Consider the following 17,398-nt stretch of genomic DNA (forward strand, 5'->3'; position numbering starts at 1 on the left):
GCCAATAATTAGACACCTAATTATCTAATGAAATGATTCAAAGTCCTTTTTAACTCTTGGTTCTGAGATAACATATTCATAATGGAAACCACAAAAATAACTAAAGGTACCTGGATATAGCTTTTTCATTTCAAAAGCTCCTAAGATATTTAAAAGTCCCTAAATGTTATAATATACTGTGGCATGTGGTCTGAGGACTCAGTGTGAGTCTATGAACTTTGCTACCAGTTGACGATAAGGCTCAGTAGAGAAGTTGAGAAGTGTCTAGAAACATTTTAGCAAGTTTACATTGCTGTGACATTAGCACATTTTATGAAAACATCAGTCTGTGATGGTTCGGAGGAAAAACCTGGTCCTCCACTAAGGGGTAAGTTTGAGAAGCATTCATTTATAGTTTATCCAGAAATTCATTAAAAAGTAACAAAAAGGGTATCCCTGGGTGGCTCAGCGGTTTAGCGCCTGCCTTTGGCCGAGGGCGCGATCCTGGAGTCCCAGGATCGAGTCCTGCATCAGGCTCCCTGCATGGAGCCTGCTTCTCCCTCTGCCTGTGTCTCTGCCTCTCTCTCTCTCATAAACAAATAAATAAATCTTTAAAAAAAAAAAAGTAACAAAAAATGTTAATGACCAGACTGGCAAAAATCTTAAATTCTGAAAACAGAATGTATTGGTGATGCTGTGGCACAATGGGAACTCTTTCACATGGCTTGCAGGAATACAAACAGGTATAGCAACTTTGGAGACCATTTAATCCTAATGCTAGGATTAAAGAAATGCAAACTTACAAGCTAGCAACAACAGTCCTAGCTATATACTCTGAGGAACGCCCCTGGACTCCCACATATATAGGACATAAACATAACATTTAGCATTACTGTTGTAACAGCAACCTATAAAAAATAACCTAAATATCTAACCTAAGGGGTAAATAAATTATGGTAATTTTGTAGAATGGGACACTATATAGCAAGCAAAACAATAGGTATTTCAAGATGGATTTATCTTACAAATATAACATTGATGTGAAATAAAGAATTCATACTATATGCCATTTATATAAAATTTTAAATACTCTAAAATATGATGTATTTCACTAAAGTTTTACAATTTTTAGTATACAGGTCCTGTACAGATTTTCTTAGATTTATACTTCAATATGTCATGGTGTTACTGCAAATGGTAATGTTCTTTAAATTTCAGTTTCCAAATGTTTACTGCTAGCATATAGACGGCACAGTTGATTTTATATATTGACCCCATATCCTACAATCTTCTTAAACTCTTAAACTTAGTTCAGACAGTTTCTATGTTGACTTCTTTCCAAATAGACAATGTCAGTTGCAAATAGAAAAATTTAAAAATACAGTTGATTCTTGAACATGGGTTTGAAGTGTGAGTCCACTTATACATGATTTTTTTAATGCAATACAGTACTATACATGTATTTTCTCTTCCTTGTGATTTTAATAACATCTTTTCTAACTTACTTTATTGTAAATATATGGTATATAATACATATACAAAGTATATGTTAATTGACTATGTTATTGGGAAGGCTTCTGGTCAACAGCAGGCTGTTAGTAGTTAAATCTGGGGGGAATCCAAAGTTATACAACTATTTCCAACTCCATGGAGGGTTGGTGCTCTTAACCATAGGGTTAAGGGTGCAAGGGTCAACCATACTATACACACACACACACACACACACATATACACAGTTAAGCTAAACCAGAAGAAATACCGGTATTTGATCATTTGACCTACAAGTATGGTAATTTCATATGGTTAGACTTAATAAAAAAGCTGAAATTGCATGGGAAATCATAAACACTGAGTTCAGGATAATAGTTATCTGTGGGAGGAGACACAGGGGTTCGATTATATCAGTAAAATTTTATTAGCTAAATTGGATAGGCACATGGGTTTTCTTTCTATTAGTCTTCATCCTTTTTGCATGACCTAAAAATAGTCCTTTGTTTAAAAGCTTGGGATAGTGCCTTCACACTACATAAATAAGCAAATCTGGAAGTTATTCACCTGTGTTTTACCTAGACTCCTTGGGTGAGCAGCAGCCAAGGCAAGGGCACACAGGAAGCTTGTTTGGGGAAGTGACTGCATGGGATAGAGTGGAAACCGTGAAACACGGGAAGGACAGAAAGCCAGTTCCCCTTCTGTCCAGATTCTGTTATCGAGCTGGTCACCTCTGTGCCCAGCCAGGGGGTAATCTGGTTGGGAGCCCTGAGAAGGCAGTGAGAAGACCCTCAGAGCTGGCTTCAGTGCCAGAAGAAGGGGGGCTTATTCACTAGCTTTAGTCTCCCACTGGTCAAGGGTTGTTGCCCTGTGGGATGTTACTCCCTCACATTTCCCTTTCTGCACTGGCATCCATATGGCTGAGTAACTTCACTCAGGCAGCAGAGAAATGCTGGGATGAAATGCAAGTTATTTATGGTGTTGCAGAAGCCAGCTGTTGTGGGGTGATACCTACGCATAGCTGGGTGTTCTAGCAACAACTGATGTGAAGTGCGCCAAGATGATATGAAGTGGGGCAAAAAGAGGTTTCCAATATATACATATATGCATGTATATATAAAAGCATATTACAAAAAATGTTAAACTCAAGAAAAATTTTTTAAACGTTTTTTAACATTTTTATTGTGGTAAAACATACAAAACACAGAATTTGCTATTTTGACCATTTTTAAGTGTACAATTCAGTGGTATTATGTATATTCACACAGTTGTGAAACACCACTATCCATTCTCAGAACTTTTTCATCATCCCAAATTGAACCTATGTACCCATTAAACTATAACTCCCAATTCCCCACTCGCTCTGGCCCTGCCAGAGCCACCATTCTTCTTTCTGTCTCTATGAACCAGACTACCCTATCTCATTTAAGTGGAATCATACAAAACTTGTCCTCTTGTGTCTCTTATTTCACTTAGTATGTCTTTCAGGGGTCACACACATTATAGCATGTATCAGAGTTTCGCGCACTTTCAAAGCTGTAGAATAGTTCATTGTATGTATATACTGTATTTTGTTTATTCACTTATGCATCAATGGACGTTTGGATTGTTTCTACCTTTTGGCTATTGTGAGGGATGCTGCTATGAACACTGGTGCACAAATACCTGTTCAAGTCCCTAGTTTCAATTCTTTGTGTATATAACCAGATGCAGAATTGCTGGGTTGTATGGTAATTCTATGTTTGCTTTTTTGAGGAACTGCTACACTGTTTTTCACAGTAGCTGTACCATTTTAATTCTCACTAACAATGTTCAAAGGTTCCAATTTCTCCTCATCCTTGTCTATCCTTGCTCTCTTTTTTGTGACAGTTGTCATCCTAATGGGTGTAAGGTGGTATCTCACTGTGATTTTGAATTTCCCTAATGATTAGAGATAGTGAGCATCTTTTCATGTACTTATTGGCCATTTGTATATCTTCTTTAGGGAAATGTCAGTTCAAGTCCTTTGCCCTTTTTCAACTGAGTTGTTTGTTTTTTGTTGCGGAGTTTTAGAATTTCTTCATATATTCTGGATATTAATCCTTTATCAGATAATATGACTCGAAAATATTTCCTGCCATTCTACAGGTTACTCTTTCAGTGATGGTGTCCTTTGATGTACACATTTTAAATTCTGATAAAAATCCAACGTATTTTTCTATTGTTGCCTGTGCTTTGGGTGTCATATCCAAGAAATTACAGCCAAATCCAACGTCAAGAAGTTTTCCCTCTGTTTTCTTCTAAGGGTTTTATGGTTTTAACTCTGACATATAGGTCTTTGATCCATTTTGAATCAAATTTTGTATAAGGTAAGGGTCCAACTTCATTCTCTTGCTTGTGGATATCTAGTTTTCCCAGCACCTTTTGTTGAAAAGACTGTCCTGTCCACATTGAATGGTGTTGGCACCCTTGTTGAAAATCATTTGACCAGGGTTCATTCTGAGCTCTGTATTCTATTGCACTGGTCAATATGTTTGTCTTTATGCCACTGGCTTTTAAAAAATTTTTATTGAGATATAATTGACATATAAGTACCACACTATTTTGATTACTCTAGTTCTGTATGAAGGGAACATATCTTAACATAATAAAGGCCATATATGACAAGCCTACAGCTAACATCACACTCAATGATGAAAAGCTGAAAGACTTTCCTCAAAGATCAGGAACAAGACAAAAATGCCCACACTAGGGGGATCCCTGGGTGGCTCAGCAGTTTAGCACCTGCCTTCGGCCCAGGGCATGATCTTGGAGTCCTGGGATCGAGTCCCGCATCAGGCTCCCTGTATGAAACCTGCTTCTCCCTCTGCCTGTGTCTCTGCCTGTCTCTCTCTCTCTGTCTCTCATGAATAAACAAATAAATAAAGTCTTTAAAAAAAAATGCCCACACTCACTATTTTTATTCAACATAGTATTGGAAGTCTTAGCCAGAGCATTTAGGCTAGAAAAAGAAATAAAAGGCATCCAAATTGGAAAAGAAGTAAAACTGTCACTATTTGCAGATGGCATGATATACATAGAAAACCCTGAAGACTGAAAGAAAAAACCTATTAAAACTAACACACACATTCAGTTAAGTTGCAGGATACAATATACAAAATTATCAATATCAAAATTTTGTCAATATACAAAATTATGTTGCATTCCTTATATTTATAACAAACTACCAGAAAGAGAAATTAAGAAAACAAGCCCATTTACACTTGCAATGAAAAGCAAAAAATATCTGGGAATAAATTTAACCAAACAGGTAAAAATCTTCTATATTGAAAACTACAAGACATTAATGAAAAAAATTGAAGAATTTGTAAAAAAAAAAAAAACAAAAACAAACAAACAAAAAAAGGAAGTCAATGTTCATGGACTGGAAGAATCATTACTGTTAAAAATGTCCATACTACCCAAAGCAATCTATAAATTCAATGCAATCACTATTAGAAGTCCAATGGCATTTTTCAAAGAAACAGAAGAATCCTAAAATTTTTTTTTAAGATTTTATTTATTTATTCATGAGACACACACACACACACACACACACACAGGCAGAGACACAGGCAGAGGGAGAAGCAGGCTCCATGCAGGGAGCCTGACATGGGACTCAATCCTGGGTCTCCAAGATCACGCCCTGGATTGGTGGCACTAAACCGCTGAGCCACCCAGGCTGCCCAAGAATCCGAAAATTTGTATAGAAATACAAAAATCCCTGAATAACCAGAGCAATGTTGAGAAAGAACAAAGCTGGAGGATCACACTCCCTGATTACAAACCATATTACAAAGGTACAGTAATTAAAACACAATGGTATTGGAATCAAAGACACAGATCAATGAAATGGAACAGAGAGCAGGGAAATAAACACACACATATTGGTTAATTAATTTCCATCCTAAGAGCCAAGAATATACAATGGGAAAAGGACACTCTCTTCAATAGATAGTGCTGGGAAAACTGGACAGCTGAACACAAAGAATGAAACTCAACCATTATCTTATACCATACACAAAAATTCACTCAAAATGGATTAAAGACTTGCATGTAAGACCTGAAACTATAAAAAATCCTAGAAGAAAAAAATAGATAAGCTCTTTGTTACAGGTCTTGGCAATGATTTTTTTAATCTGACACCAAAACCAAAAGGAATAAAAGCAAAAATGTGTGACCACATCAAATTAAAACCCTTCTGAACAGCAGAGGAAACAAAATGAAAAGACAACCTACCGAATAGGAGAAAATAGCTGCAAATCATATACCTGGTAAGGAGCTAATATCCAAAATATATAAAGAACTCAAACTCAATAGAAAAACCCATAAAAACAATCTGATTTGAAAAATGAGCAGGAGATTCGAATAGACATTTTTCCAGAGAAGACATACAAATGGCCAATAGGTAAATAAAAAGATGCTCAACATCATTAATCATCAGGGAAATGCAGATAAAATAAGATATCACCCTCACACCTATTAGAGTGGCTATTGTCAAAAAGAGAGGAGATAAGCATTGCCGAGGATGCAGAGAAAAGGGAACCCTTGTGCTTTACTGATGAGAATCTAAGTTGGTACACTCTTCAAAACAGTATGGAGGCTCCTCCAAAAAATCAAAAAGAGAACCACCATATGATCCAGTAATTCCACTTCTGGGTATTTATCCCAAGAAAACAAGAACACTCACTTGAAAAGATATCTGCACCCCACCCTGGTTTACTGTGGTATTATTTACAAGATCAAAGACATGGAAACAGTCTAAGTGTCCATCGATGGATGAATGGATAAAGAAAATGTGTTGTGTGTGTGCATGTCATACATATACATACACACACACAATGGAATGTTATTCAGCCATTAAAAAAAAATGAAATCTTGCCATTTAGGACAACATGGATGGATCTCAAGGGCATTATGTTAAGTAAAATAAGGCAGACAAGAAAAGGCAATTACCATATGATCTCTTTTATACAGGGGATTTAAAATACAAAACAAAGGAACTCACAGAGAACAGGCTGGTGGTTGCCAGAGGCAGGCGGGGATTGGGATGGCAAAATGGGTGAAGGTGGCCAAAAGGTACAAACTTGAATTCATAAAATAAATATTCTGCAATTTCAGATATTACCATTAAGGCTTTTATATAAAATTTACCATGATTAAGAATTGTATAACATGAAGTCCACTGAATTGCTACTGGAATTTCTGCTGATGTGACTTCCAATTTAATTTAGGTTAGATATAATCTCAAATGGTCTTAAAAATTAAAACCAGTAAGAACTCACCACTTAGACAAGTTATAAAAAAAAACTTCCGAGGCTACACTTAAAAGAAAAAAAGAAGTTGGAACAGATAAGATTGTGAGGTTTTTTGGAAAGAATCCTTATGAATATAATTTTCAGATAAACTGGTAATACACGTGGTTTTTCATGGATCACAAACAACAAGGTTAATGTAATTATTATACGAAAATGTAGAGCTCTTAAAAATCTTGAGAAAACTAGGAAGGACGATTTCAAAATGTCTGCATCATGGCTGACCTTGAGAAAGAAAACAATGCTTGTAGGGATGCCTGGGTGGCTCAGTGGTTGAGCGTGCCTTTGGCTCAGGGTGTGATCCCGGAGTTCCCGGATCAAGTCCCACATCGGGCTTCCTGCATGGAGCCTGCTTCTCCCCCTACCTGTCTTTGCCTCTGTCTCTGTGTCTCTCGTGAATAAATAAATAAAAAATCTTAAAAAAACAAAACAAAACAAAATGCTTGTAAATGAAAACAAACCTGTAAGGTACAAAACTGGCGGCTGTCATCTCTCTCCCTTGCTCTACTTCCAGGGCTTCAGCATCTCCAGGCAGGTTTACTGCAGGAATGTCCTAACTGGCTCCCCACTTCTGACTCTCCTTCCACCTCCACCACTCTGCTCTTCAAATGTTGTCTGCTAACCTTCCTAATGTGCACTTCTGTTTGTCACTCCTTTGCCCCAAAAACTATTTCCCAGGGAAAGGCAAGCTCTTTGAACTTTGCAGGATTGCTCCACACTCACCTTCCCAGTTTGATCTTACTTTATTTTGGCTCTCACCTAGGCACCAAGCCACAAGAACCACCCCCTGAAGGGCCCACACTCTCCTGAGTCAGCTCATTGGCTCATTCTGTTCCCTCTGGCCAGAATTCTTTCCTTTCCCTGCTAAACTCCTACCTAGCTCACATGGCTCTTCTTCAATGCCATCTCCCTGTAAGACCTTTTACTCCAATGAGCTGTCATCCGGTCCTCGGACACCTCAATGTACTTTCCAGTGCCTAGTATTCCATCTTAGAGCAAGTTACTTATTATCTCCACGGAAGGACTGGAAACTGTCTGAGCCAGAAGCTATTTCAAGTCCTACTCTGTCCCCGGAAGCAAGTGGCATAGTGCATTACACACGGGAGGCACTCAAGTATGTAGCTGAGTCAAACTATATCAAGTTCTCTCCAAGAAAGTCACTAGAAGGTAAAGAGTTTGGGTGCACAGACAAAAAACTAAAGGGCTGGTAATAGTATGTCGAGAAAAAGTCTCAGCATGTGTGAAATCTCTACCAATGACAAGAATATTTTACTTTGGTACAATTAAGAGCCATAGGCTTTTGTGAGGTCATGATGGAAAAAAAAAAAAAAAAGCCACACACAAAACCTCTCTTTCCAGGTAAATAATGAATGAACTAAAGGAGAGAAGCCTTTAAAAAATAAACACGATTTTTCCCCAAACTGTAGAAAGTAATACAACAAAAGTTAACAATTCTTTTACAATGAGATTATAAATAGTTCTAATTATGTAATTAGCCTCAAAAAAAAAAAAAGCCTACAATACTCTAGCTTATGTGAATTTACTAAGTCATAGGAAGCTAGGATTAAAAAACACTAGCTTTTCTTTAATCACAGGCTCCAAAAATGAATGAATGAATGAATCAGGACTTAATAGGGCCTGAATGAATACATGAATCAGGACTTAAGACCTGGTTCAGAGTTCACTATAAACCAGTTCTTCTCAAAATATTTGTGGGAAAGAACTGGTTTTGAAATACTTCCTATGTGTTGCAGATCAGTACACTCATAAAATACAATTAAAATGCTGCAGTAATGTCTACAGGGTGATGCATGCTTTTTTTACTTGTCATGGGCCAGTAGCGAACTTTGCAAATAGGTAGCAATAAGCTATTTCCCCACATCCACATACACTGAACCCGCTACCAAAGGCAGGGGAAGGTAGGATACATGCCTACCTTCTGCTCTTGCACCTCAAACACTGCTTCATGGACACTGCAAGCAAAAAGTGAGGTAGGCAGATCACTGAAATCCATCATCTCTTCCAAATCATCTTCATTTTCACCAAAAACCATCTCTTCTTCTTCTTCTTGGTCACTGCTACAGAGATCTGACTGGCTATCATTCCAAGATTTCATAGTGTCCCTCAGCATTATCCCCTAAAAGCAGGTCCTTTCCGTTTTTAAAGTTCTAAGGTGTCTACCAGGCATCTGGTGTTAAAAAAAGAAAACAGCATAAAGATAAGACTTTGAAGGCCAAATACTGTTTCAGTCAATTCTCAAGACAGCAATTCATCAATGGAAGCAATTTTATTCAGGAAAGTAAACCACAGAGTTTAAATCAATTCATTATAGTCCTCATAAATAAATTCTATATATTCTAATTTGGTTTGCTTAGCATATTTTATGTAATATATTTCACTAGCAATAATGTATTACCAAAAAAAAAAAGGGCAAAAAGTTTTCTAGTGAAATTGGAAAAAAAGGCGGAGGGGGGGGCAATACAAAATGAGACATATGAATATGTACGCTCGTTTACAAGCAGTAGGAAGGAAAATGTGAACCAGAACTGCCTTCACATATTTGTTTTGGGTTTTAGGTCTACAACACTGAAACTGGCAGCAGAACAAAACCCACACTGATTCATTCACCATCTGCACCATAAAATATGGTCTGCAATAAGATGACTTTACCTTTCTCAACCAGTTTGTTCTTTTTGAGTATACTCCCAAAGAATTAAGTTTCACAGAACCAGAAGTTCTATATAAAGTAGGTCTTTGTTAATATTAGAAATATTTAGGATACCTGAGTGGCTCAGTTGGGTAAGCATCTGACTCTTGATTTCAGCTCAGGTCATGATCCCAGGGTGGTGAGATCGAGCCCCATGTCAGGCCCTGTGCTGGGTGTGGAGCCTGCTTAAGATTCTCTCTCTCTCTCTCTGCCCACCCACCCCACCCAAATACATAAATTAAACAAAAAAAAGGAAATATTTATAAAAGGCAAAATCTGACATAGACAAAGAGATGTCCTTTTTCTGAGCATTTAAAAATTAATAATTTTAGCCCCAACACATGGAGCTGATAGTGTTGTCTGTTAAATAATAATGGAACAAGAGATGCCTCGGTGGTTCAGCGGTTGAGCATCTGCCATTGGGTCAGGGCATGATCCAGGGGTCCCGGGATCGAGTCCCATATCGGGCTCCCTGTATGGAGTCTGCTTCTCCCTCTGTCTGTCTCTGCCTCTCTGTGTCTCTCATGAATAAATAAATAAAATCTTTAACAAAAAATGTAACAGAGTCTGTCTTATACTAACATTTTATGGGCATGCCTGTCTCCTCTGATGAACTGCATCCACACCCTCCAAACACAGTACCTTGAACATATTTCAAGATGCTGAAATGAAATTTAAGAAATACCAATCTGGCACAGAAAAATTAAGTGATCATGATTCTTAGAAAGCTTCATCTGTGATTTTCCACTTTATTTCAAAGAACACAATGCTTCAAAGATACTGCTTATATAGCATACGTCACAGATGTTAATGATAGGCTAAAAACATCCTTTTTTTAATTATTATTATTATCGGTATTCTACTACATCAATCAGGAAAGACTAATCCCAAAAAGTAAAATCCTTACTCATTTTGATAAACATTTTCTGAATGCCCATTGCATGCCAGGTATTATTAGGGACATTAAATGAGTAAGAAACAGTTCTTATCAAGGAGCCCCCACCAAAGCAAGAATTTCTTCTTCTCCACAGCACTAACCACTCCTAAATGACCTTGTTCCGTGAAGTAGCTCCTATACTTTTCAATTTCTCCTCCATCTGTTCCTTTCCCCACCCCCATCCACCCAATCTTAAAAAAAGAACACCTTTCTTCTACCTCTCTGCCCGTATCTCCTTCACCTTTCCTATCAATTCTCCAGAAAAAGTCACCTGTTCTGCTGTGTTCTGTTCCTCAACTGCAGTCACCAGAAAATTTAGTGCCACTGGACTCCTATCACTACTGTTCTCCTGAAACTGCTCTCACAGGTCCAGCTCTGCAGCACCAGACACTGCTGCCCACCCATTCATTCTGCAACCTCGGTGTGCCTCTGCCTTCCAGGTTTCTGGGTCTCCTTCCTGCCTCTCCTTCCTCACCACCTGTCTGTGTCACTGGCTCCTCTTCCTCCACCTACACTCTACAACTTTGTCTCTTTGAGGTTTCATCCCCTTCCTTCCTCTTCATCTCCCTCTTCTTGGGTTGTTTCATTCACACTTGTGCATTTAACCACTTAACCACCAGTGCTTCTCAGCTGTGTTTCCTGCTTACCCTGTGGTTCATACACACAAAATGAGGCTACGGATACAGCCTCTCATTTTCCACAATGAACTGTAAGCTGGGAAAGACGTCACCAGAGCAGAAGCAGAATTTTGGGCAATGAAGGTGAGGGGAAGAGTCTGGAGAAAGTACATGACCCCAAGAGATTCTGATCTGCCTCTAGGTCTTCCTGCCTACACACACTGAAAGTCACTAATCTGTATGATTCGTATGTCCAGACTTAACAACTCTCTCTCCTGAGTTCCAGATTTCTATTTTCAGCTTTCTATTACACATACCTACCTGGGTGGCCCACAGGTACCACCATTATTATAAACTTTATACCTCAAATTAGATTATTGTGCTGGAAGTCTCCAATCTAGAAAGGGACCTGGTTGGGGGGGGGGGGGTGGTGGCAGTGGTGATGGTATCTCACTGGAGCTTTCATTGTAATCTCTTCAAGACCAAGTTGCCACTTTTGAGTTCATAGCTCTCAGAGCACTTTGTTCCCTTCTCTGTTATACACTTCTCTGATGACAAATCATGCCCAGCTACCAGACCACGAGTGCCTTTGAATCCTTAGTCCCTGGCACAGTTTCTGGCTCACAGTACATGCTTAATAGGTACTACTGAATGAAAGCAGATAGCACTGTGTTTACCCCACTGATATGCAGTGCAGACAAAGGAAAATTTAATTCCATGTGGGGTTAGAGACCATTTCCCCATGGATGTTATGGAGAGACTTAAGGATGAACAGAATTTCAGCAAAAAAAATGATGCAGTGCATTCCAGGCAAAGCCAACAGTTCATGGACAAAAGCAGGACAGATCAGTGTGCACAAAGATCTGATGTGGTCAGAGGGTACCGTATTGGGTGGGGTGGCACAAGACAAAGTTAGGTGGGCATGGGGCCAAGCTGCCTTGAAAGCCGATACAGAATCTTGATATAAAAACCAGTCAATATCAGCATGCCGCTGAAGGTTTTTAGGCAGGGAAACGATATAACCAACTCAATTTAACTTTCAATATCACTAAAAGTGGACTATCCTTTTACCTCTCAGAGGCATTAATATTTTTAATCTTGTCTCACTCCCAACACATTAAAAAGAGGTGAGAAAAATACTGTGCCTGGTATTTTGGAGGCTGGAAAGTTGGGGAGCTCTGAATGGCTAGATTTTAAAATATGAGAAAATCAAGCTATTTTTGGTAAGATTTTTTGTTTCAAGATCCTTCCTCCAACCCCTAAAAAGAAAAAAAAAAAAAAATCAGAGCGCAGGAAACAATCCTTCACTTGCCTAAAAGAAAAAAATTCTTAGAATGTTACACCTTCATTTCCTGTTTTCTACCTTTACTTTGGGGTAAGTTTCTTTTGACATAATTTCCTTTTTTTTTTTTTTTTCATTTTTTTTTTTTTTTCCATTTATTTATGATAGTCACACAGAGAGAGAGAGAGAGAGGCAGAGACACAGGCAGAGGGAGAAGCAGGCTCCATGCACCGGGAGCCTGACGTGGGATTTGATCCCGGGTCTCCAGGATCGCGCCCTGGGCCAAAGGCAGGCGCCAAACCGCTGCACCACCCAGGGATCCCTCTTTTGACATAATTTCAAACAGAAAAGTAAGAGTGGCACAAGGAATTCCCGTACACTCTTTACCCAGTGTTACCAATTAATTACATTTTTGCCCATTTTTTAAGTCATTCTATTTCTATGCATATACTTTTCCCCTGAACCATTGCCAAGTAAGGTAAATGTGCGGTCTTTACCCAAATATTTCAGTGTGTAAGAACAAGATAATTTTCTTACATAATCTACAGAACAATTTTTAAAACCAGGAAACTTAACACTGATATGATATAATTCTGATACCTAAATAAGCATCTATATTCAAATTTTGTCAGTAACCCCAATAATGTCCTTATGGTTGTTTCCAGATTTTTTAGATTATTAAATAATTTGCCTTTGTCCCAAGAGATTTCAATAATCTTAATAGTACTGCTACATTTTCTTCACTTATATATCACTGTGTATTCGATACACTTTAAAAGAATGGATTTTAGGGTGCCTGGGTGGCTCATTCGTTAAGTGTCCAACTCTGGGATTTGGCTGGGGGCATGATCTCAGGATCATGAGATCGACTCCTGAACTGACCGACACTGTGCCTGGCGTGGAGCCTGCTTAACATTCTTTCCTTCCCTCTCTCTCTGCCCCATCTGCTCTTTCTCTGCCTCTCTAAAAAAGTAATAATAAAAATAATAATTTAAAAAATAAAACAATGGACTGATGAAATATCACAGCAACCACAAAGACTGTTTGAACAATCTTTAAGTATATCCCAGGAAGATTCAGGCTCCCTAATCAATTTCCTACATTTAAACTCTGACTCCCCTAGTACTCTATATTACGCAAATTATTTTGTTTCCCTTCCCCTCTCAATTATAAAATAGAATTACAAAATAATAACCCTTACCCAATAGGGATGTCAGAAAGATTAAATGCTAAGTGCTCAGAACAATGCTTTGCATATAGTTCTCAACAATTATTTTTACATAGGCACAATCTACGTCAATGCATTGTTGGGTTGAAGGGATGCCAGTAATAGCAGGACCATCACTGGAACAGATATTAAGACAATAAAATGAGAAAAGTACCTAATCAAATAAGCTAATTCCAAGCAACCAAAAGGCTGCAAAAATAAAATGAACACTTTGTATAATTTCAAGAAAACTGTTCAGTGGCAGATGGACCAATGAAACCAGCTCAGAGCAACCACTGGCAGTAGTAATATGGCTCCAGGAAGAACACATTCAAAGATTTAAAAACAGACAGCTAGCTGAAAAAATGCCACAGTGTCTTTTTTTGTGGGCTCGGTGGAATTTTATGTTGTAATTCAGTGCACACAGTAATAGAGTAATATCTTTCAAAAGATGGTTCTCTTGCTGAAGGCAAGCCAGGACATTTTTTTTGGATATAGCTTAAGTCAACATCACCAACAATTTCATAATTTTCTGGCATCATAAATGCAGTTAGATTTGAACAGAAAGAGATGACCAAAATCAACGAATGGAAATGACAATCTTAGTACATCTGTAAAGAAAATATCTTACAAGGTGACTCTGCTGGTACTTAACAAGTAGCTGAGTTTTTTCAAGACAAAGGAAAAAAGTCACAAAACTACATTCTTTCTATGCTGTTGGTATCAGAATTGTTGCCAACTCTGCCCCAGTCCAACTATTAGGAGACCAAGCTGCTCCGAAGTTTACTAACCCATGGAAATACCGGTTTAACAGAAAGGGGTGACCCAGTATCTTCCAGCTTCTGTAAGCTAAGGTCTGTGCTAATCAGGGTTTAGCATCATCTCAGGGCAACTGTAGCTGTGGCTGGCTTCTGGCAAATTGTTTCTTCATGGAAACATCAAATGAGTGGCAAACTCCAAGCAGCCTGACCATCTGCTCTACTACCAGCCTTGTGACAAGAGTAATCCGTCAAGGCAAAACGTCAGGCACATATGTGTATTTGACTTTGCATTGTAAGTTTTTGATCAGGAAAAGGTAAATTCCTCCTCCTCCAGGATCTTTAAAAAAATGATTTTTCAAAATAGTATGCTTCTCAACTTGGTAAACTTTTAAAATACATTTATTATTTTTTGATGTATTCAAAACGCTACTGAACAATACTGGAAACAAACAAGTACTCCCTTTCCAGTGCTACATGTAGTGCCCTGCTAAATAACCCTGGCTTTTTATTTGTTCTCTCACATATAAAATAAAGACATACTCACAAATGTCGTTGAACTACTAAATTCCTTTTAAATACTTTAAAATGAGAATTTAGACTAAATTTCTTTTTTCAAAGAAACCCCCAGAATCATCAATGTGGGGGCTCTGAATAGCTATCAGGTAAGTCTCAACTTCTAGTCCCTCCTCATTTACCACTAACAGGTAGACTTTTACAGCTTTTTAGTAGCTGTGGCCAAAAAGAAAAAAAAATGCAAAACTAAAGCAAGTGAAAATTAGATTTTTGTATTTTTTATGTTTCAGTGACCTATGCCCTCTTTTCACAGATAATGTAGCATTGGTACTATTATAATTATTGAGCTTCAGTGCTCCACCAGGAATAGTGGTATTTCTTGGTGTGTGAGAGAGAACAGAAACAACAACAAAAATCAACTGTGGAACAAATGAAAACAACAGGTTTTAAACACCTATTGAAGTAGCGATAATAAAGACTGATACTATTTGTTTTGCTGTATATAATGCATTTTCCCCTCACTATAACCTCTACATTCTATGGGGAAAGTGGAGATCCACCACCTGACCTTCTTCACCTTCTGTGGATTTTTTTTTTTTGGGGGGGGGCTAATTACCAAATGGTATTGCACTTTAGGGCTTGCTTCCCTTATATCCAGCCTAATGGGTTTCCAAATCACACTATTTTTCATGACGTTTTGCTTAAGTCTTTCAACCGACAAATCCTCTGGCACCATACAAAATGTGTTTTCATCTGTAACCTCTGATAGCCACATGTTTAAAAGCTTCACAAATGTTACAATTCAATAATGGGAAAAATCTTGTTTTCCCTAAAAGCACTAAAATCTCTTCCTACGCTAGGACAAAAAAAAAAAAAAAGGTTTGCTGAGGCAATAAAATAGAAAGCTGATGGCGTGGCTAAAGCCGCACAGTCCTCAAGCCTTTCACTGTCCCCTCCCTCAAAAGTCCTTAACACCAACCTAAAATCCCCGCCAAAAAAGTATACACATTTGTGCGATGCCCAAAAACCTATACCGAGTCTCCATGTTGTATTGTTATAATTAACTGAACTGAACCGGAGCTAATGAAACAGCCTGAGATTACTTCGGATCCTATGCAATCACAGCTACAACAATTAAGTCCGTTGCTTCCCTTACCAGCGCATCAGAGTCTTCCACGAAATGCAGAGAATTCCATGAAAAGTGCAAACAGACGTGGTGTGCTTGGTAATTTTCAATACAGGGGCGGAGAGGATTTCTGGCTTTGGGCACCACGCTAAAACATCCCCAGTTTGCAACAGAATCCCGGGTCTGACCCGCTGCCGGCCCTGGACTCCTAATCCCTGAAGGAGAGGATCGGATTTTGCACGGGAGGCTGCAGCGAAGCCGCCGCACACAGCAGAGCAGGCGGACGGCGGACAAGCCTCGCGAAGTTGGCGAGTCAAGCGGGGCCAGCCATGCCGCCCGCGGTCGGGGCGGGGCGGGGCTCGGGCTCGGACTCGGACTCGGGGCCGCCCGGGCCCACCGACCGAGCGGGCCGGGCCTGCGGGCGACTCCAGGAGTCCGACTGTTGCTGGCGGGCGGGAGCGGACAATTTCCCGGTTCTGCTTCCCAAGGCACCGCCCCGGAGCTGCCCGAGGGGACGCGGCGCGCCCCCGGGGCCGGACCCCGACGCGCAGCATCCCCAGGGTCTCGGGCACCCGCGGGCCGGGTCTCCCTCGCTCCCTCCCTCCCTCCCCGACCTTCCTCGCCCCCCGCCCCCCGCCCCAGGCGGCTGCACACCCCGCGGGGACCAGCCGCGCGCCGGCCCCACCCTGCCAAGCGGACTCACCTGCGCGCTCGGCCGCCGCAGGAGGGAGGGAAGGCGGCAGGGGCGAGGCCCGGCCGGCCCGACCCGCGACGCGGGAGCCCGGGGCCGCGGGGGCCTGGGGACACAGCACAGTCCGCGCCGCTCCGGCCGCCCGCAGCCTCCCCGCCACGCCCTCGACGCTCGCGGGAGCCGCAGCCTCGCCGTGGGGGCGCCAGCGGCGTCAGGGCCCCGCGCGGTCCGCGTCGCGCGCGCGTGCGCGTGCCCCCCCGCCCCTCCCCTCCCCCTCCCCCTCCTCCTCCCCCGGCGGAGCGCGCGCGCGCGGCGCAGGCGCAGGCGCCCCGAGGTCGGCGGCCGGCGGGGGCGCGCCAGGGCAGGAAGCGGCCCCGCCCCTCGCGCGCGCGGGCTTGGGGGCGGGGCGGGGTCCGGCGGCGCGCGCACGCGCACTCGGCGGTGCCCCGGGGGGTTTGCGGCTGGGTTTGCCGGTTCCCGCGCGGTGGGGGCGCTGGGGGCGCTGGGGGCGCCGGGGCTGCTGCGCTGCGGCGGCGCCTTGGGTTCCCGACGGCGGCACCTCTGGCGCCCTTTTCGGCTCCCACGGGAAGAGTTTGTCTCCTTCCCGCCCTAGCTCCGTGTGTGGGCCACGCGGGCAGTCAGAGGGAGTATTAGGGACGTGGACTGAGCGCCAGGTACGGTGGACGGCGCGCCGCGTGCCTGGCGAGCTTTACCTCGGGCCACCTCGCGGGGACCGGAGAACCGGATCCTATTAGCC

At 41.2% G+C, this 17,398-nt stretch overlaps 1 protein-coding gene across 17 annotated transcripts in view; it reads right to left on the reverse strand.

Annotated features, from left to right (window-relative positions):
* The window catches only part of RCAN3 (RCAN family member 3), a 49,827-nt gene extending 32,928 nt beyond the window's left edge, over positions 1 to 16,899 (reverse strand). For 13 of the 17 annotated variants that reach the window (XR_007404577.1, XR_007404578.1, XR_004813602.2 and 10 more), the window contains exons 1-2: positions 15,981 to 16,121; positions 8,737 to 8,988 (exon numbers count right to left, since the gene is read on the reverse strand). Coding sequence is in view for 7 of the 17 variants with exons in the window: in XM_035713088.2 (XP_035568981.1) it covers positions 8,737 to 8,931 (195 nt within the window). In the remaining 10 variants the exon portion in view is untranslated. Of the gene's footprint in view, positions 1 to 8,736; positions 8,989 to 15,980; positions 16,166 to 16,653 lie in introns of those variants that run through there. The other 4 variants (XM_049098835.1, XM_025446867.3, XM_025446863.3 and 1 more) reach the window with 4 other exon arrangements.
* Positions 16,900 to 17,398: the final 499 nt, after the last annotated feature.

This window comes from Canis lupus, chromosome 2 (assembly GCF_003254725.2).
Source record: "Canis lupus dingo isolate Sandy chromosome 2, ASM325472v2, whole genome shotgun sequence".
Taxonomy (NCBI): domain Eukaryota; kingdom Metazoa; phylum Chordata; class Mammalia; order Carnivora; family Canidae; genus Canis; species Canis lupus.